This window comes from Ascaphus truei, chromosome 3, assembly GCF_040206685.1.
Source record: "Ascaphus truei isolate aAscTru1 chromosome 3, aAscTru1.hap1, whole genome shotgun sequence".
In the NCBI taxonomy this organism is placed as follows: Eukaryota; Metazoa; Chordata; class Amphibia; order Anura; family Ascaphidae; genus Ascaphus; species Ascaphus truei.
In genome coordinates this window covers 245,392,659-245,414,739 of record NC_134485.1, presented here as the reverse complement: position 1 = coordinate 245,414,739, position 22,081 = coordinate 245,392,659, and the positions used below count along the sequence as shown (strand labels likewise).

The window sequence follows — 22,081 nt, the reverse complement described above, 5'->3', positions numbered from 1 at the left end:
TCCCATGCTATTGGCTATATTATTGTTTTGTTTCCCCTTTTCTCTTTCCAGTGGGAGAAATACATAAGACACAGTATAAAATAAGTTGTGTAGGACCTGCTGAGATGGGTTTACCGTGAACTGGTTGCAGGCCTGAAATATTTTGGCCAGAGGATTGAACTAAATGACCCATTCTTATAACAAAAAATATAGAAAAAACATAGTAATGTACTAAATAAATGTATATAAGATGTGCATTCTTTATTGCTGTACATTTCAGGTCACTTTCCCAGTGTCACTCCAATTAACGCAAAGAAACATAAATAAATAAGTGTGGGTCTGAGTTTTGAGCCTGCTAACATTGTAAATGTGGAATTCTAATGTGCGAAAGCAGAACAGAAGTATGTGTGTGAGAATTCTATGCAGTCTACGTGTGTCTGTTATAACGCTTTGAGAGTAAAATGTATGGCCGTCCATAAGTTTTTAGGCTTCTACAGCTGCAGCACTGTTACTGTTAATGTTATCAACTGGATAATATGTCGCCCAATCTTCAGCTACTCAAGACTTTAAAATAAATCAATTATAATCTCACATCTGTTTCATTAAATATTCTTTGTGTTTTTAAAGACGACATATTATATCATCAGACATGTTTGTATGATGCCAGTCTGTGCTTAAATAAGAACAGGAAGCATTTATTCACCGAGAAAGCTTTGTGTTTCATTAAACACAAGACAAGTTAAAGGACTGCCAGCTGAGGTATCCATCAACAACTGAATGAGCCTTTATGTTTATATTTTACAGATCACCAGGAGATCCTCATTCAGACAACCTAGAAAATAGCCGAATGTAAGTATTGTCGAAGCACATACCCATTCCCGAAAATTGTTATATACTGGTAGGTCACCATTGTTTAATACATGAGCCCATAATTCTGATGATTATTAGAACTTCGTTTGTATGTCTGAAGCACACATTTTTTGGAAAAGAGGCAAAGTTGTTAAATAGGTTCAATAGTATAATCTATATAACCACAAAAATCTTAAAACATGCCAATTTTGTTTCATTTTGAAAGCTCTTTGTTGACTTTTAATAACATAATTAATATACTGTAACATATATTTTGTCGGTAGACTTAATCTGAATTGTACACAAAATAAAGTTAAGATACAGATATATTTTTTTATTAGAAAGTGTCTAATTTATTAACCAGATCGCATGATCGGGTACTCGCATTAAACATTGTGACACTTTTGCACTGTTGCTTTATTCTATTACATGGGAAAATTTTATCTCAACCATTTTACCAAAACAGCAGGAAGTTTCTTCCTAAAAAGATTTAATCCAAACTTTATTAAACCATCTAATGATTGTATTTGCTTTATTGTAAATTAAGGGAGGAGGAGTGGCTCAGTGAGTAAAGACATTGACTGGCACAATACTGAAAAATAAATTTTATGAACATTTTTGTTGAGTGCCGTTTTATGTGCAAGGTCATTTCTGTCCGCTCTTCGCTCAGTGAAAATGAGCATGCTACATCAACCTTTTAAACATGCCAAAGCTGCTTTTACTTTTAGAGAATAGAAGAATACACATCACAAATGTACTGCTCATAACCTCTAAGTGTTTTTCTAATGACCTTTAGTTGCTTTCATCATCTTGGATTATTTTGCTTTTTTAAATCGCGAAAGTTGAGATATGATTGTAAAAGCTTACCAATATATAAGAAAAATAAGTAATGGAAGAGCATTACGTTTTGTTAATCATTTCGGTTAACGTGAATATTGTACACTATTAAGTATAGGCAGAATATAATGTTCTACTGTATTACTGGAAACTAAAACTAACAATTTTGTATAATTTATGTATATATAATTACTTTCCAGTTCAAATGCACTCTTTGAGAAGGAAAAAATAAGCCTGAAAGAGTAATTATTCATCCTGTTTAACAGTACTAAACACTTTGTAAAATATACATTTGCCTGGGCATTATGTTTGATATTGAATAAATAGACATTTAATTGCGTAGTTTTAGGCTGTACCTATTTTTGAGATGCCCTCCTTAGATTTCCTCAGGCTCCACTCTAATTGGAATTTGTATCCCTGAAGCAACACACAAATAAACACACACTTTTTATTTATTTCTTTGACAATCCATGATTAGTCTGTGCTGATTGACATTTTATTTCTTTATAGATCTCTTCTTCCCCCTTTCCAATGCATGTTTTATATTTAACATTCGACGCTGTGTGTAGGAGGTTAAAGGCGCAATCCCTCCTTCGTGCTTTTTTGCCCCCATTTCTTTACAGCAGGCCTGCACAACTCGTAAAGTGAGAAGGGCCGAACTGCTCCAAGGAAAAAACATTTGTGTCGCACGGGTAAAATTATCATCATCATCTCTCCTCCAGCACCTCTCATCATTATCTCTCCTCCAGCACCTCTCATCATCATCCTCATATATCTCCCCCAGCACCCCTCATCATCATCCTCATATCTCCACCAGCACCCTTCATTATCATCCTCATCTCCCCCAGAACCCCTCACCTTTGTGATACTCCCCATCTATCTCTCATACCCCCATCTCTCCCCCTCACCCACACACATAATACTCCCCCTCCCCATCAAACACACAATAACCCCCTGCACACCACACACATCCCAGCCCCCCTGCACCTCACATCCCTCTCCTCCCTGCACCTCACATCATTCTCCCCCCTGCACCTCACATCATTCTCCCCCCTGCACCTCACATCATTCTCCCCCCTGCACCTCACATCATTCTCCCCCCTGCACCTCACATCATTCTCCCCCCCTGCACCTCACATCACTCTGCCCCCCTGCACCGCACATCACTCTCCCCCCCTGCACCGCACATCACTCTCCCCAACTGCACCTCACATCACTCTCCCCCCCCTGCACCTCACATCACTCTCCCCCCCTGCACCTCACATCACTCTCCCCCCCTGCACCTCACATCACTCTCCCCCCCTGCACCTCACATCACTCTCCCCCCCTGCACCTCACATCACTCTCCCCCCCTGCACCTCACATCACTCTCCCCCCCTGCACCTCACATCACTCTCCCCCCCTGCACCTCACATCACTCTCCCCCCCTGCACCTCACATCACTCTCCCCCCCTGCACCTCACATCACTCTCCCCCCCTGCACCTCACATCACTCTCCCCCCCTGCACCTCACATCACTCTCCCCCCCTGCACCTCACATCACTCTCCCCCCCTGCACCTCACATCACTCTCCCCCCCTGCACCTCACATCACTCTCCCCCCCTGCACCTCACATCACTCCCCCCCCTGCACCTCACATCACTCCTGCACCTCACATCACTCCCCTTGCACCTCAAATCACCCCCCCCATGCACCTCACATCACTTTCCCCCCTGCATCACACATCTCTCTCCCCTGCTCCTCCAATGACCCCCCCCTGCTCCTCCAATGACCCCCCCTGCTCCTCCAATGACCCCCCCTGCTCCTCCAATGACCCCCCCTGCTCCTCCAATGACCCCCCCTGCTCCTCCAATGACCCCCCCGCTCCTCCAATGACCCCCACTGCTCCTCCAATGACTCCCCTTGCTCCTCCAATGACCCCCCCCCTTGCACCTCCAATGACCCCCCTTGCACCTCCAATCACCCCCCTTGCACCTCCAATCACCCCCCTTGCACCTCCAATCACCCCCCTTGCACCTCCAATCACCCCCCCTTGCACCTCCAATCACCCCCCCTTGCACCTCCAATGACTCCCCCCCCCTACCTTGGTTTGCTGCGGAGGAGGCGGCAGAGAAGTCAGGACTTCACGCACGCGCTCTAGCAAGCAGCAGGCACGGAAGTGCCTCAAAGTTAGAGCGCGCTGCTGCCGTGGCTTGACGGGGAGAGCTGGCTCCTGGGGGAGGTGGAGAGCGGGCTCGTGGGGGAGCGAGATAGCAGACTCGGGAGGGAGGCGGAGGGGTAGAGAGGACATGGGAGGGAGGGGTAGAGCGGAAAGCCGCCGCGGGCCGCACAGTGAGTGCATGCGGGCCGCGTGCTGTGCAGGCCTGCTTTACAGGGTAGGCGCCTGGGGTCTACTTCAGCCAAACACTGTCTTTTACAGCTTCAGGGACCTCAACAGTTTCAGAGATACTTAGCGGTAACATCAGAAGCTAAAGATTAAGATAATAGGGGGGGGGGGGTTCATGCTAAATAAATATTAAATGAAAAAAGAGCACAACCAGGGGAGCAAGATACTAACATTAAGTTAATTCATATAGAATGCTGGGAGTGGGTTGTGCTTTTTATAAATGACCTACTTTAGCAACAACCACAACAGTGTTATTTTAGTTTTGTTTCACCTCCTGCCAGCTTTTTCAATCTCGCTTAAAATGTTAAATATAGATTTTAGTTTCTTTTTTTTTTTTTCCTAGGTACATTATTTAATTCTTTAGTTAAAGCATTATAACTGGACATATGTGGGATTTGTCAGCTTCATTTTGAAGTGACTAGAATTGCAATTCTCTTGGCAGATGACGGGGCTGGTATTTCATGCTATATTTTTGTCCTGTGTAGTGTTGGACCGGGTCCTACATTTTTTTTAAACCGGGTAACAGGTACCCGGAGGATTTGGCGCCTTGTATCCAGCCGGGTACCCGGCTACCCAGTTTTTCACTTACCTGGGGGTGGAGGAAACTTACCTGGGGTGGAGGAAGCCTGCGGGGGCGGTGGGGCAGCCTCAGTGTGGGAGCTGCAGGACTCGTACTGCGCTGTGAGCTAGGACCATGTGACCGGAGCAGGAGAAGAACCTTTCCTATTGGACAGCCGGCTGTCCAATAGGAAAGCTTCTTCTCTTGCTCCGGTCACATGGTCCCAGCTCACAGTGCAGTATGGAGTCCTACAGCTCCCGCGCGGGCTCCACATGACTGTGATGCTGCCCCACCGCCCCCGCACCTCTGCTTACCTGTTCAGATGTCGCCGCGGGCTTCCAGCAGGTAAATAAGAGATACTTTTCAACTACCCTGACATTACCCGGATACCCGGCACGGGTCCACTTTCCAGCTGCCGGATCTGGGTAATTTCTGGGTAGCTGAAAAGCCACCGGGTACCGGGTAGTACCCGGTACCCAGTACATCACTAGTCCTGTGTAATGCCCTCATGCACAGAGAAAGTGGTATTTTAAACTTTGTCTTTTTTCTCATAGTTATTTGAATGAATAGTCTAAGTTAAATCAAGCTTCAAAGTCATTAACTCTTTGTTATAATGTATATAATCTTCCTTAGTCGATTTACCCAAATAAATCTAACTGAAAAAAAAAATTCTGTAGTCCACATTAGGAGAGAAACCTGCAACCACGTGGTCAAGTATTTGGCTTTTGTTCAGGTGTCAATATACAATGCTTCTTTTTTCAAAAAAATTTTTTTAACAGTTTTGTAAGGGTGGTATCTTCCGTGGTGTCAGTCGACATGATTACTGTACTTAGTAAAAGCAATATGGGTCATTTGAATATAAATGTGCAACCAGAGGTCATGTTTACACATGTATTGACGTCTGAGACACCTGTAACATCACTGGGACCGCTCTAAATTTGCCGTATATGTATTTGTATGCATTGGTTTAATTCTGTAGAGAACACACAGACCAAACTTACAACCCCCCTCCCCAAATGAGCACTGCTATGCAAGGCATTGTGGGGCATGATCTCTAAGAGCAGATCGGAGAATGACAGGTCTGCTTGCGTAGCGTTTGGGGGGGGGGGGGGAGTCACGTTAATCGTGCACCATCCAGTATTGTGTGTATACAATAGAGAGAAAGAGAGAGACACTCTTCAGAATAAAAAGACTCCACATTTTTTGGAGTATTTTAAATATATTAGTAATTTTAAATATAATGATAGTTGCAATGCCATTAAATATTATAAAATGATTCAGTCTGATATTCAGTTTGATTCACAGTAATGCTCGTGGGGTGGGGCGAATTACGCCAATGTAATATTCAATAGTATCTCATAATAGTGACTCAATACTCCTAGGAGTAAAAAATTAGGTACCTTCAGCATTTAGGCAGTTCTACATTTTTATATGCACATGGGTGCATCTACAGCCATTCTGTTTTTATCATTTGTTTAGTTTAAAATTATAAAAAGTACCTGCCATGGGCCATAACCAGCTAGTAAAAGAACATGTGGTCACAAGACCAGCACAACCCTCTTCCAAGTAACAACATCTGCAGTCACTTCTGCTGTCATTTACACACAGTACAAATCTTAGTTGATGCTGGAGTCGGTTTGGTTCCTGCTCACTTTTATTTTTCTTCCTCACGTAGCTAGTGATAAAGAAAATGTCAAAACCAAGTGGTAACTTTGAAATATTTCACTTATCAAGTAGGGTTGGCAGGTGTCCGGTATTGCACTGGACTGTCCTGTATTTGGGGACTCTGTCCAGTATAAACCTAGAGGTAATACTGGACATGTATGTGTCTGGTATTTTGTCTCTGGACATAGTGACCTAGCCGGCATGGGGTGCAGTGGGATTTCCATGAGCAGGACTGTTGCTAGGGAACTGGACTGCTTCCTCCATCCTGATTGGCTGCATTAGCCAGCAGCAGCCAATCGGGAGGAGGTGTCAGGAGTCTGGGGGTGGGGCCAAGGAAAGGAGGTAACAGCATGGAGCGGTGAGAGGTGTGTGTCTCGAGCACATCACACTTTTCACCATAGTGTCCAGTATTTTTGGAGAAGCCACCTGGCAACCCTATTATCAAGCCCTGCCTAATCAATGAACCTAACTGTAGCCCCTGAGTGTTTCCAATTTTCTTTGCATTTTAAATTGTTGCCTAGTAGAGGGGGTTGAAAAAAGACGTACGTCCATCAAGTTAAAAAGTTTTAACTGTCTAGTAATTGCTATAAGAATAATTGTAGCTTGACCGAAAATATATTTTTCCCAAATTTTATTTCAAGCGGAATGTTTTCTAGATTTGATACATAATCCACTCATTAAATTAAAAAGTTAGGAAATATATAATAGTTTATTCTTGTGTAGCGCTTTACAGAGACATTTTGCAGGCACAGGTCCATAGAGCTTACAATCTGTTTTTGGTGCCTGAGGCACAAGGAGATAAAGTGACTAGCCAAAGGTCATAAGGAGCAGACACCAGAAATTAAACCAGGTCCCCCTCTTTCACACTCAATGCCAGCCAGTGTCTTTACTCACTGAGCAACTCCTTCAGCTCAAAGATTGTTATATGTACATTAACGGCCACTATTGTACCACTGAAATTATGAAATGTTTAATTATGTTTCAGTAACCCCCCTCCCCTTGGTTGCATCACAAATGGTCTGCAATGTAGACGAGGTCACAGAATGATGTGCTATAATGACAAAAGTGTTGAGCCAGGGTGGCTTGTAGTAACATTCATTATTTTATTCAAACGTTCTTTTGATTATATTACAAACTGTACTCTTCTTTTGTAGTTAATAAGTGCAAAGTTACAGACTCCCCATAGTGTATCATTGGTTTCTTCACATTTGTGACTGCTTGTAAAATCCTAACTAATGCATGTACTTTACTTAATGGGATGCTCTGTCTAAATGCACAAACTGTAATGTACATAATTTCCGCCCCCCCCCCCCCCACCCCTTGGCATACAGTTAACATCCACTTCCTGAGAAACGGTGATATTCTTTAAAGTTGTTGCCCTTTGCTCCTAGTAAAAACATGTATATTCATACTATAGAGGCATGTTCCCCCTTCAAGCACTTGTACATACAGTTGTAGCTGAAACTTCATGCATGTCTATCCTGCAAATCTGAGGCAGAAATGTGTTTGATCTGTTATCTGCATATTGCAGTGTTCTGGATGAAGCACCATGAAAAGGCAAAAATAAAATTGCAGTAGCACGTGCTTTTCAACACACTATTTTTAGAAGCAAGACCTGGCTCGCCTCCATGTTTTGCATGTCAGCAGACATTGCTAAGCTTGCTTAAAAGAGTAAGTTCGCAACGTGTTTGCTATGTGAGCGTCTGTGGCTTAATTTAAAGCTGCAGTGCAATTTATATGGTTAAAAATATACATTTACCTTGATTTGAATCCTCATCTTAAGTACATCATAAAAATTGAATATAGAGACAACTTGTTAAATCACATGTAGAGCTGGTTAAAACAAAGAGAGGAACCCTCAAATATCAAACCTTTATATTTTGTGAAAATAACATTTACAGTACGAAGATCAGTTACTATACCCACTCCAGAACAAGAACCCTTATGATGACATTGAAACATTGGGCTTTGTATATTGTAACCATGAGTGTGATGTAATTTTTCACAAAAGGATATTTTGTTTGATATTTGGGGGTGTGACTTATCAGGTCTCACAGCTCAAACAGTATATTCCTCGATGTAAAGAGGACAAAGGCCGAGCAGCTCATATAGCATTTGTTTCTTGTTTTCACCTAACCACATACAGATGCAGGGTCTGTTATACAAAATGCAACAGCTTTAGCAGACCGGAAAAAGCAGAGTTTTGTATTCATTCAACACTATTTTTCACACACGATCTATGATAAATCCTGCAACTACAATGGTTACATTTGACGTTACGTAAAGCAATCCTATGTTAAATAAAAGCCTATATCTATATATGTGGGAAGTAAGTGAATAGCGTTTCCCTATCATCTTCGATTTATGCTGAGACCTGAAGATGCAAACACATTTTTATGTCCATATATATTTCGTTAGACTAGATTATAATTTTAAATGGTTTATTTTGTAAGAATATATTCAGATTATCTTGCAAAGTAGGTTGTTTTTTTAAAAAAAAAAAATGTAAAAGCTGTTTAATGGTATCCATTAAGTTATTTTCACTGCAGACATTTAATAAAAAATGCCCAGTATCAAGTCTTGAATGAGACATGCAAAGAGGCACATTTGTTGTAATGTAGTGACTGATTATTCTACATTTAGAGCTCCATTCACTACAGCAAACGTCCCATCTGTCATTACAATGTTTTAAAGAATTCATTCATTCCCCCACATTGTTTTGAAATATGATAAACTAAGAACCATGATGAGATTGATCCAAATGTGTTTAATAGATGCAAGCAGCATGTCATTCATGTGGCCATACAGTAATTTTGATATTACCACTGACAAGCAAACCATCACTGTTACTAGATTCAAGGCCTCTTAGGTAGACTAGATTTCCCAGTTTGTTTAGTCTTTTATAGAGACGAAATATGGAGTCAATCTACTTTTAAGTATTACAAGCGGACAGTATAAAAAGTAAAATGTTATGCTACAATTGGACTTGTAGGTGGTGTCATAAATGCATAATTTTTCCTCTTCATTAAAATACACATTAGAATTTTGTTCTTAAATGTTCTGTTTTTCTTCCATGCCTTTAAATGTGTATATCTTTATTTGTTTAGCGCCATCCATGTACATAGAGCTCCACAGCAGTAATAGACGCAACAAAATAATATGAAACATAATGGGAATAAGTGCTTCAAACAGAAGTGAAAATTAGGGAAAGAAGTCCATGCCCCGAAGAGCTTATAATCGAAGTTTAGGGAGAACTTGCAGAGACAGTAGGATGGGGTTATGGTAAGTACGTTTGCAAAGGGTGGATACTTTTGACCTACGTATGCAACAGGCGAGCACTTTGGAACTACTGAAATGCTTTGAGGTTCGCTTTAAGACCAGTTTGAAGGTGGGGAGAGAGAAGGTGCTTTTCAGTTATTATGGAGAAGGGCATCCAGAGTTGCTTGGCAGTAAGTTAGAGAGGTTTTAGTTGGGACAGGGCTTTAGATGTAAAAAGGGTAAAACATCCTTGAGCAGAAAGTAAGAGGGAACAGGTATATAGCATAAAATAAGTGCTAAGATATATGGAGACACAGATAAGTGGACAGCCTGTAAAGCTGCAGTTCAAGCTGCCGGTTTTTTGTTTTTTTAAATAATTGTTTTAATATGTGCATCAATGCAATCTGCAGACTGACAAGTGATTAGCTAAGTTGCCGATCGATCCGTTCTCCTGTAATCGATCGCTGAAGATTCGGCTTAGGGGTTCTTTATATCACTGTTGGGCTGCACAAGATTACCCAAGATGCGAAGTGCTGTGTGGACGATCTGACCAGGCAGGCATTAGATACAATTGGTGCACTGCTAGAGAGAGGGCAAAAGGTGCCGGAGCCTGTCTCAGAAGAGGAAGGGAAGGTGACTTTGTAAATGATTGCTACATTAGAATACATTAAAAATGTCTTTAATTTTTTACATTTTATTTTTTTAAATGCTACAAGTATTTTCTCATGGTACATAACTGATTTATTTAAAAAGAAAAAAATCACGTAGAATATTGCTTGAACTGCAGCTTTAAAAAGAGAATGAGCATTTTGTATGTAATATGGGATTTAATGGAAAGCCAGGGTTAGCCAGTTGAGTTAGATTTAGGAGAGAGAGTGGAGTGATTGTAGCAGAAATATTTATGATCGATTTGTAAGGTTTTTTTTTTTAGTGGTGTGTTGAGGCAGGAAGGCCAGACAGTGCAATGTTATAATAGTCAAGACAGCAGATTCTAGAGCGTGAACAGGTCTTGGGACCAGACAGCTTGGGGGTTGCCCGCAGAGAGGAAAGAGCTGGTGTTGGCAAACGAGACACAGAATACATTTGGGTGAGGTAAGCGCAAATTCAGGATAGAGCTTTGTTACAGATACCAAAAGTATGGAGGGCGTTAAAGAAAAGGGGTGGTCCACAGTATCAAAAGCCAAAGAGGGGTAGAGTAATATTAGTAGGTTGTAAGGATTTTGGTCTGTAACAAAATGAATGTAATTAGTTACATTGGTTAGGGCTGTTTAAGTGGAGTGAGCAGTGCAGAAGCCAGATTGTGGTATAGTGTCTAAAAGAGAATAGTAGTAGAGTGAGAGTACAAGGTGTTGAAGGAGTTTGGAGGCAAAAGGTGGGAGATAGGAAAGTTTATATATATATATATATATATATATATATATATATATACACACACACACACACACACACACACACGTGTGTGAAAAAGAAATTACACCCTCTTTGAATTCTATGGTTTTACATATCAGGACATAATACACACGGTGTAATATGTCATGTGTTGCTGCTCATCTGAGGTTGTATTTACCTAATTTTAAGACCTGCTAAGGAACCATAGAATTCAGAGTGTGTACTTTCTTTTTCACACGTGTGTGTATGTATACACACATACATGCACACAAATATACACACGCGTGTATACACACACGCGTGTATACACACACGTATACGTACACACATACACGTAGGGTCAAGGGTGTTATTTGTAGGAGTAGGTGTATCTGCTTGAATGAGGTGGTTAAGCTACCATGGCAGGAGATGTTGAAAATGTGGGTGTTTTTAGGGAGTAGAGTGGAAGCAAGAGGTTTGAGGATATGGAAGGGCATGTAATGATAGGACAAGTGGTAGAGGAACAGGGCAACACAGAGACTTCCTTTTCTGTGATGGAGAAAAGAGTCATGGCTGGAGGGGAGGAAGGAAGAGGTATAGAATATGAAGAGGATTTCTGTCTATTGACCCCACTTCTGTAACTTTTTTTTTTGTTTGATTATTTTCCCTATCAGCCAATCTTTTAATTTCTCTCTGAGGTATTCTTTTTCAGACGTACTGTACTACTATATGAGCAACAACCTCTAAAATGCCTTTCTCTGACAGCCTGCTAGTCAGAGCAACTGTTAATGTTTGTGACTTCTATAAATGTCATGCTTTTGTACAAAACAATACGGAGTTTACATGTTCAATATGCACACACAATTTTCAGTTTATCTATTTCTATGTAGTTATAAATCCAGCTCAGTCTCAATAATAATTATCATGGGGGGGAAAAAATTACTGCTCTGACTTAGTTTGCTAAATCCTTTGATCCCAATGTGTTTTATTGTATAAGTGCCAAACTAACCCTGCTTTACTAATAATGTGAATGAGCTTTGTATATGAAAGCTGCACTAATCCACATGCCTGTTTGAATGTTTGGTACAGGAAGCGAGCAGCCGCAAAGCATCTAATAGAACGCTACTACCACCAGTTAACTGAGGGTTGTGGAAATGAAACCTGCACGAATGAGTTTTGTGCTTCCTGTCCTACTTTTCTTCGTATGGATAACAATGCAGCAGCCATTAAGGCCCTCGACTTGTATAAGGTTAATGCAAAACTCTGTGATCCTCATCCCTCCAAGAAAGGAACGAGCTCATCTTATCTAGAGAACAACTCTAAAAGTGCCCATAACAACTCGTGCAAAGACAGAAAGATGAACAAGAAAGAAATACATGGACCCAGAGATGACTTTAAAGGTAAGGTCTCCGGACATAATAAATGCAATTATAGTGGACTTAAAAATAAAAAAAACTCTCTACATACTGCATTTACTCTTCTCAATATTAAATGTATTGTGATCTTTCTGAGAATATTTTAATGATCCACAAGTTTTTTGGGGGGGAACTGATAATGTTATTTTTCTAAGCTTGTAGCATTGAGCATTACATTGCCATTAGAAATTTCAATTCATTTCAGTTTACCAGACAAAAGATTAAAGTAGGTCGAAACCATCTTATTTATTTATGAAATGTTTTACTAGGAAGTAACACATTGAGTTACCTCTTGTTTTCTAGTATGTCTTGGGAACAGAGTTATAACAAATAGATAGTTGCATTAAATGAACAGGGTTACACAGTTAATTCAGACATTTCTTGTAATAGATAAGATAAACGTATGCGCGCTTCGCATGCCTTTTACAGATAGCCAAAGCCTGCTGCATCATTATGCCTTGATTGGGGGCATCTGGATGACCTGTGTTAATGCAGTAGTGAATTTTTTTCATTGCTAACCTCATTTTAAGACACTGTTGGAAGTTGTTCCTGATGTTTAAAAATGCAAGCTTCAGGAAGTTTCAGCTTCTTTGATAGGCACATTGGGTATTGCATTTGTGAATATTTTCATTTTTCTAAAACCACGTGACTTTATTTTTCCCCCCACATACATTTCTTGTCTCCTGAGATTCAATGGCAGATCCAAAGAGTTGCAGACAAACTAGTGTTGTAAATATAGCTGTTTAATCACTGATAAAGGTCCAAATATTGACCAAATGTTGGTGGTAAACGGCTATCTTTACAGTACTAGCTTGTATTCTGCTGCTCTTTGTATCTGTGATGGTCTTCCCGTGCGATTAGCAGTCGTAAATCTGTCACCCAAAATATCCCATTTGGACACTGACTTTTGAATGTGTGCATACCATTTCTCTCATTTCCACTTCGTATTCAATAGGACAGATCCAAAGCCACCTATTCTTACATGGAAAATAGGTAGCGCCAGGGTAACTGACCAAATAATCTGAGTAGAGCCTGACGTGAAATTAGGTATTGCTTCATAATTTTATTGAAATATAAGAGAAATATGTTAATATCAGCTAAGTGCCGTACAACAGTTTCTAATTTTAAACAAATACTAAAATGACATGTAATTTGTAGGTTTGTGTTAAATCCTTCTGTATTCAGTTGTTGTCATTGATTAATAGTATAATTTAGCTTCTTAAAACATATTTTCAATGTCACAAGCTTCCTTTGATCTTTATCAGAAGTACAGTGTATGCCTGTTTGAAGAATACTTACTGTATTGCTCTCTTGTTTAGATGTGACTTTCCTATCTGAAGAAAAGATATATGAAATTCTTAAATTATGTAGAGAAAAAGAGGATTACTCGCCACTAATCCGGGTGATCGGGAGAGTATTTTCCAGCGCTGAAGCCCTGGTTCAAAGCTTCCGAAAAGCCAAACAGCATACTAAGGAAGAGCTGAAGTCCTTACAAGAGAAGGATGAAGACAAGGATGAAGATGAAAAAGAGAAAGCTGCTTCCTCCGCTGCCGCTATGGAAGAAGACTCTGGGGCATCCTCTTCCAGGTTAAGTGACAACGCACAAGGAGAGAACAACATACAAAAACTAGGCCCTGAAGAAGTGTCCCTAGATATTGAAGCAGTCAGACGGGTCTATCACCTGTTACTTTCTAACGAGAAAATAGAAGCTGCCTTTCTTAATGCACTTGTATACCTATCTCCCAATGTGGAATGTGACTTAACTTATCATAATGTATATTCACGGGATCCCAACTATCTTAATTTGTTCATTATAGTTATGGAGAATGGTAATCTCCATAGCCCTGAATACCTAGAAATGGCCCTACCATTGTTCTGTAAGGCAATGTGCAAGCTGCCTCTTGCCGCACAAGCCAAGTTAGTCAGACTTTGGTCAAAGTACAGCGCTGAGCAGATTCGGCGAATGATGGAAACGTTTCAGCAGCTGATAACCTACAAAGTTATAAGCAATGAATTCAACAGTCGCAATCTAGTGAACGACGATGATGCCATTGTTGCTGCATCAAAGTGCTTGAAAATTGTATACTATGCAAATGTAGTTGGCGGAGAGATTGAAACTGACCATAATGAAGATGAGGACGAGGAGCCCATCCCAGAGTCCAGTGAATTTACCCTCCAGGAGCTGCTTGGAGAAGAACGGAGAAATAAGAAAGGGCCTCGAGTGGACGCCCTGGAAACAGAACTTGGTGTTAAAACTATTGATTGCAGGGAACCTCTCATCCCGTTTGAAGAATTTGTTAACGAACCACTAAATGATGTTCTTGAAATGGACAAAGACTATACTTTCTTTAAAGTAGAAACGGAAAATAAATTCTCTTTTATGACCTGCCCCTTTATCCTGAACGCAGTTACCAAGAACCTGGGCTTATACTATGACAACCGAATCCGCATGTATAGTGAGAGACGAATCACTGTCCTCTACAGCCTAGTGCAAGGACAGCCGATGAACCCATACTTACGACTCAAGGTCCGGCGTGATCACATAATTGATGATGCTTTGGTTCGGGTAAGTGTTATGTGAAATATGTTATGTAATCTTTTTGAATATTGTGAGCTGCTCCAGTAATATCTTATTTTCTTACTACATTAAGGTACTGGAGGGACTGCCATTATATCTGTACCACCAAAGTATGCCAAATCCTGTAGTGTTATTAGTATGCTTGTCTTATGTGATGATGCATAAAAGAGTGCAGAGTATAAACATAATTTACCTGGTGTTCTCAAGATGTCGAGAAAATGGAAAGATCCAGGGCAACTTCGGATTTCTTTAGAAAAATGTATTACAGCTCAAAAAACACACTGTTTTTTGAGCGGATTTCTTTAGAAAAATTTATTACAGCTCAAAAAACAGTGTTTTTTGAGCTGTAATAAATTTTTCTAAAGAAATCCGAAGTTGCCCTGGATCTTTCTATTTTCTCCAATGTTGGATGTTCCAGGCAGATATCCCTGAATCAGGAGCACCGGTATCAGCAAGTATTTTGATTGTTTTTTATGGTGTGCTGCTTTTTTTGTGATATTGTTCTCAAGATGTCCTCATTTTGTTTGCCCTCAAACTGTAGTTATTCTCTTAGTATTTGTGCAATTTTTGTTCTTTATTATTAAAGTAGCCAAAGGATTCCAGGATCTATGGATGTCTGCAGTTTAAACTGTGTATGATCTTACTACTAATACCATTGAGGAACGTTTGTGAGGAACAGGCAGGATTGTACAAAGACACATGGAGGGCAGATCCTGCTCAACCACACTGCATCAAACACAAGGGGGGCAACTAAAGAAATCGACCCTTTCTGCTTGCCTTGTTTGCATTCTTTTTTCACAATTGATATTTCAAAGTATTTGTTGCGTGAAACAATAATACTGTGATTTGGTCATTGAGAAGGAACAGAAACTAGCTGTTGCTAAGTGCTAAGGAATTGTGACTGGTGAATGTTCCCTTGAAACTTGGCTTTTTACGTAAATGTTTTTACATCTGAAAAATGTTTCTTCCTTCAATAGCTGGAGATGATTGCCATGGAAAACCCTGCTGATTTGAAGAAGCAATTGTATGTGGAGTTTGAGGGAGAGCAAGGGGTCGATGAAGGAGGTGTTTCCAAAGAGTTTTTCCAGCTGGTTGTTGAGGAAATTTTTAACCCTGATATTGGTACGTTCTTTTTTAATGATCAATTACCGTTAAAAAAACAAAACTTCACAATTGTATATCTCTACTTTTGCAATCAAAATATTACTCTCGCCTAATCCAGAGGAGTACTTTTCTATGTACTGGCCGCGGTTTACCCTTTAAAGGAGCAATCCAAGATGTTTTTTTTCCTTCATTTTTTAAATTACAGATTTTAATCAGGGTGTCTCCAGAGATGAACCCCATTCAGTTCAGTTCTGAGGACCCCCTGCTTCCGGAGGTACCTCTGAAGGGGGTGCCGGCATCTCTGCAGTTTTCAGCTTCCTCGTCATATGGGCCAATAGGAAGCCGCAGATGATGATGTCACTGCTTCCTATTGGCCAACAGTGCCCGGGAGCTTTAAAAAGCAGACATATAGTGAACCCTGCAGTCGCTAGCAGCAGCCCCTACGGAGGTAAGTACCACCGGAAGCGTGGGGTCCCGGAGCTGAAATTAATGGGTTTCATCTCCGGAGACCACATGCTTCAATTCTGTATTAAAACAAGTGGGCGGTGGAAGGGAGGGTGGGATGAGGGGGAAATGCTTTGATTGCCTCGAAGTATTCAAAATCGATGCCTATTTTCTATTAAAATTATCATTGTTTTCAAGGAATTACTCTAGTTTACTTGGGGGGGGGAAATATTAGTTTACTCACACACCCCTCTCCTCCACCCCCCCCCCCCCCTCCCATGGGCCTATGTGCACACCTACTAACCTTATCATTGCACTGTAATGTACTTCTTGCACCATATAACTTTATCTTGGCTAACAAAAAGTTAAGAAGGAATGCTGTATCCTGTGTTAGCAGTTTTGTATAGTTGAACATCTCAAATGAACATTTCTGTACAATTTTTAGACTCTCCAAATGAACACAATTAATTTTGCTCTCCTACAGGCATGTTTACCTTCGATGAGACTACAAAACTCTTTTGGTTTAATCCCTCATCTTTGGAGACAGAAGGACAGTTCACCCTGATTGGCATTGTCCTGGGTCTGGCGATTTACAATAACTGCATTCTAGATGTTCATTTTCCAATGGTCGTGTACAGAAAACTAATGGGCAAAAAAGGAACTTTACGTGACCTAGCAGACTCTCATCCAGTAAGTCCATTGTTACGTTTGGTACACAGTTATACCTACACACTCATTATTTCACCTCCTTTGCATAAGCGTTTCCTTCCTTCCTGGTGTTGGTTCCTACAGAGGTCCTGCCAACACTCTCATACATATAGAACCAAGTGTTCTCGAGAGAGAGAGATAGCAGCCGCACACAGGAATGAGCGCTTCTTTAGTCAAAGGATCACTCTGATGTCACAGTTTCGGGGCACAACACCTTGGTCAGCTGTTTCTTCTAAAGTTTGGTCATACTCAACCTTTTTAACTCCTAATTTTAAGCTTTTTACTGGTTTAGTGACCATGTTCTGTTTTGCTAAATATTCCGCAATCCATACTTCTACAAGCTAAGGATCTAAAACAACTACTGTTACTTAAGTTTAGTAGCTTAATTGTGTTGAAATTATTAGGCTTTTCCAAATAGCTTCTCTTTTTTTTTTGTTTTTCTTCCAGGTCCTGTATCAGAGTTTAAAAGAACTGTTGGAATATGAGGGTAGCGTTGAAGATGATATGATGATTACTTTCCAGATCTCTCAGACTGATCTCTTTGGGAATCCTTTAATGCACGACTTAAAGGAAAATGGAGATAAAATCCCCATTACGAACGAGAACAGAAAGGTAATATAACAACCAAATATATTTGGTAAATTTTATGACAAAATGGAGTCCTGAGGAGATTACATTATAACTGCTACCTAAAGACAGATTCCTGTGTGTGTGTGTATGTGTATATATATATATATATATATATATATATATATACATATATATACATATATATATATATATATATATATTTAAAGTATGTATCCACCTTGAGAGAGGGAGAAAATAGAATGTCTTTACAACGCCAAAGCTTAGATGGCTAAATAATATCCCATATCTCCTGAGTGACCTTCCTGAGCTTTTTAAATATGGCATTATTCTAGCGTCTCTAAGAAAGACCTTGCACCTAATATGCCTAATCACTGCAACCTTATTTACTTTTGATCTCTTAACTAATCAGGGCAATATGTATTGTATATTTTGTGGAATATGTTTGCATACTCTAAGCCAGTGTGCCGTAACCCTCTGCCAAGGGTGCCGCGGCCCCAGGGGAAAAACGTGGACTGTTCAGCAGGCACCCCCACGCTGCGTGGAGATGTAAGGGCTGCGACCCGCCTCCTCTTTCACCCTGGTGCAGAGGAGGAGAGAAGCCTCTTCATCTCCAGACAGCGCAGCACACGCCCTGCTGAGCATCTGTCATGTTTGAGGTGTGTGGGAGGAAAGGGAAGACGTGAGGGCTTTGTGTGGGGAGGGCGAGGAACGATAGGACTTTTTATGGGGCAGAGGAAGGGCATCTGGTGTAAATAAGAGAAGGGGGATGAATGTAGTGTTTAGGATTAAGAGGGTGGTCAGTGTTCTGTGTTAAAAGGGGGGAAAACAGGAGAAGTGTGTTCAGTAAAAGGGTATATAAGATGTGTGATGGTGAATGTGGTGCATCTGTAAGCAAGGAGGGGATGTGTGTGGTCTGAAGAGCAGGGATGTGCTGTGATTTAAAAAATCCTATAGTGGTGCCCCTGCTGAAAACATTGAGAACCACTGTGCTATACATATGTGTATAGATACTATATACTATACATATTATATGTGCTTTTTGTCATTATTTTCTATAGGAATTTGTCAGTCTCTATATAGACTATATTATAAATAAATCTGTGGAAAAGCAGTTCAAAGCCTTCAGAAGGGGATTTCACATGGTTACCAACGAATCGCCACTGAAGTATCTATTTAGGCCAGAGGAAATTGAACTGCTAATCTGTGGAAGTAGGGTAAGGATTTTTTGGGGTTTTGTAAGGTTTTCTTCACAATGTCATAGGTATGTGAACTAATAAAATGTCTCATTTGCAGAACTTTCCAGACTTTCAAGCTCTAGAAGAAACGACAGAGTATGATGGTGGCTATACCAGAGACTCGCAGATTATTAGGTGAGCATACCGTTGTTCTGGTATAATAAATATGGGTATGCCATAGTTTCACAGGGCAGAAAAAGATATTAAATGATAGTTTCAAGTCTCTCCTTAGTGACCTTGCTAAGCTATTAGTGACCAGTTTTTTATTATAAGCCTGTGACGAGAGCTTTGTGACAGGCTATAATAATTACACCAAATAACTGGGTTGAACTGAACGAAGCTTAGATATGATAAAGTATATTTATTCCTTAAATAGGTGAACACACAATATAGTACAGTAACAGGCAAGAAGTACACTTACTTGGGGTTGGGAATGAGAAGTATCATGTAGCAATTCTCCAGCAATCAGGTAACAATTCAGATGGAATAAAAAATGTCTTCTTTTTACCCCCTTTGTATCTAAAGCCCTCTCCCGCCTTAAACCTTTTTCACTGACTGCCCCACACCTCTGGAATGCCCTTCCCCTCAGTACCCGACTTGCACCCTCTCTATCCACCTTTAAGACCCACCTTAAGACACACTTGCTTAAAGAAGCATATGAATAGCACTGTGGATATTCTAAACACATGATACATAAAGCTTGGCCCCCTGCAGACGCACTTACCAGAACTCCCTCCTACTGTCTCTGTACGTTCTCCCTACCTACCAATTAGACTGTAAGCTCCTCGGGGCAGGGACTCCTCTTCCTTAATGTTACTTTTATGTCTGAAGCGCTTATTCCCATGATCTGTTATTTATATTATCTGTTATTTATTTGATTACCCCATGTATTACTACTGTGAAGCGCTATGTACATTAATGGCGCTATATAAATAAAGACATACAATACATACTTGGTTACAGACCCTTTTGGTGCATTTGTGGTCTTAAAATCCCAGACTTTAATGCTACTAAGCATTCCTTTTCTCACACTGTTTAAACTGAGAAATGCAGAATACATTTATTCAGCATTTGTTTTATATTGCTGAAGTGGATTTCATCTAAATCACTAATCTTTTCTTAACCTGTACTCCCTATTCGTGAACTGTTTTTGATGTACAATACAGCGAATTAAGGTCCTGCTACAATTCATGCGCCTGTATGTAAGCTTGAATTTTCAGGCCCTGCGAAGCAAAGTTATGGAATAACACAGAACATGAGTTCTTGTTAAAAAAAAAATCATAAAGTAAGCATTTACTCATAAATGCCTGGTCTCTTAGCCTGCGCTTATAGTGCCGGCTACGCGGCAAACCAAATGTATTGCCGCGGTCGCGTGCGCTTATAGTAAGTGCGACGTGGCGGCGCGAAATTTTTAAGCTGGTCAAATTTGATTTTTCATAGGCTGGCGCCACATTTGACAGCCTCTGAACCAATCAATGGCCAGGTCGCTTGCGACGTTGCGGCAAAGCGAAATACAACTTTCGCGGGTGACGTCATCCATCGTGTTGCCGTCGCGCGCACTATAAGCACGGCCTTGGTCTGCAAGAGAAATGCAGCCCTCTAGAAATTGATTATTTACAGACCCTTTTGAATGCTACAACATAAAACAGAAAAGAAAATAATCCACTTACAATGGATCAAATCTGGAAAGTTTCCCCATTCACATAAATGTGTATTGTAAAGTCAACTACAATGATTTCCTATAAACCACTTTTAAAAAGCTTTCTAAAAGAGGGCATATTCTAAGGTGACTACAGTGAAGTATATTCAATATAAAGTGTTCAAAGTTGTGATTATTTTGGGAGTATTTCTGGATACTTTGTGAGACTGTTTTGTTCCAGTTGTAGACTTTTAATACTGCAAGTTTTACCTCCTCTTGTAATTTGTATCCCTTAAACTTAAATCACCCTGCAGTTATTCAATTGTAAATGACATCTGGTACAAAGGAATGGTAGTTTTAAGTTATAAAAAGATCAAAAGTAATCTCTACAGAAAACGGATAGTCAAATTTAAGTTTGCTTTTGACACAGTCGCTTTGTCTTAATTATACTTTTTTTTTGTAGCTGCACTTAATACATTATTTGGATGTGATATTGTGTAGATGTTGAAAGTACTTAAACTGTGCTCTATGTGCCTGTATTCAATACACTTTACAAATGATGCACATATTTATTTTTTCTACTCCCAAAAAATGTTCTTTGTTGCTTTTTGTATACATAATAATCCCAAAAACAAAGTGCCAGCTTGTATGAGACGTTTGTTTGCTGCTTACTGTATTGTGGAATGATAAATAATGTATTTTATCCTACATCATTGTATGTATTAGAGTTTAGAGACGGGGGACCCAAAGTACTACTTGCACTTCAAAGTTCTCACACAGATTCTGAAAAGTCAGGTGAATGTTGCTATCAGATGAACCTGAATAGGTTTGATGTGATCAGAACATGAAGGTGACTGTCAAATGGTTTATTCTATAGTGGTGAAAAAAAGGTTGTGAACCCCAATTATAATTACGTTAATTCCATAGGTTTTCCATGATAACCTTCTTGAATCAAAACCAGTCTTTTCCTAAATGTCCAATAGGGGTTATATTAACCAATGCCATGTCTTTTGAAACAAAATTATGTATGAATTAGACAAACAATGAGTAATTAAGAGTCAGTATGTGCAAAAGTAAGTGAAACCCTGATTTTATCAGCTAAATTAAAGGGAATAATTAGAATCGGGTGTTTCAATAATTAGGTAGGAGGCCCCTATATAAAGATCAAAAACTTTCAATTTGATCTTCACCATACAGATGTGTGGAAACATGTCATGCCACGATCAAAATAAATCTCTAAGGACCTCAGAAAAGCAGTTATTGATGCTCATCAGTCTAGAAAGGGTTACAAAACCATTTCTAAGGATTTGGGGCTCCACCAATCCACTGTCGAACAGTCTACAAATGGGGAAAGTTCAAGACCACTGTCACTACCCAGGAGCAGTCATTCTACCAATCACTCTAAGAACAGACCAGTAAATCATCCAGGAAGTCATAAAGAACCCCCAGAGTAACAGCCAAGGATC

The 22,081-nt window shown here is 40.1% G+C and overlaps 1 protein-coding gene across 5 annotated transcripts in view; it reads left to right on the top strand.

Annotated features, from left to right (window-relative positions):
* UBE3A (ubiquitin protein ligase E3A) overlaps nt 1-22,081 on the top strand; it is a 45,524-nt gene that overhangs the window by 16,777 nt on the left and 6,666 nt on the right. Inside the window, exons 2-11 of one of the 5 annotated variants that reach the window (XM_075590555.1) lie at nt 784-828; nt 7,807-7,946; nt 9,383-9,557; nt 11,991-12,301; nt 13,636-14,882; nt 15,872-16,016; nt 16,927-17,132; nt 17,598-17,762; nt 18,800-18,955; nt 19,035-19,111. In XM_075590555.1, coding sequence (XP_075446670.1) covers nt 9,493-9,557; nt 11,991-12,301; nt 13,636-14,882; nt 15,872-16,016; nt 16,927-17,132; nt 17,598-17,762; nt 18,800-18,955; nt 19,035-19,111 — 2,372 coding nt within the window. In that variant the 5' untranslated portion in view covers nt 784-828; nt 7,807-7,946; nt 9,383-9,492. The remainder of the gene's footprint in view (nt 1-783; nt 829-7,806; nt 7,947-9,382; nt 9,558-11,990; nt 12,302-13,635; nt 14,883-15,871; nt 16,017-16,926; nt 17,133-17,597; nt 17,763-18,799; nt 18,956-19,034; nt 19,112-22,081) is intronic. The other 4 variants (XM_075590556.1, XM_075590553.1, XM_075590552.1 and 1 more) reach the window with 4 other exon arrangements.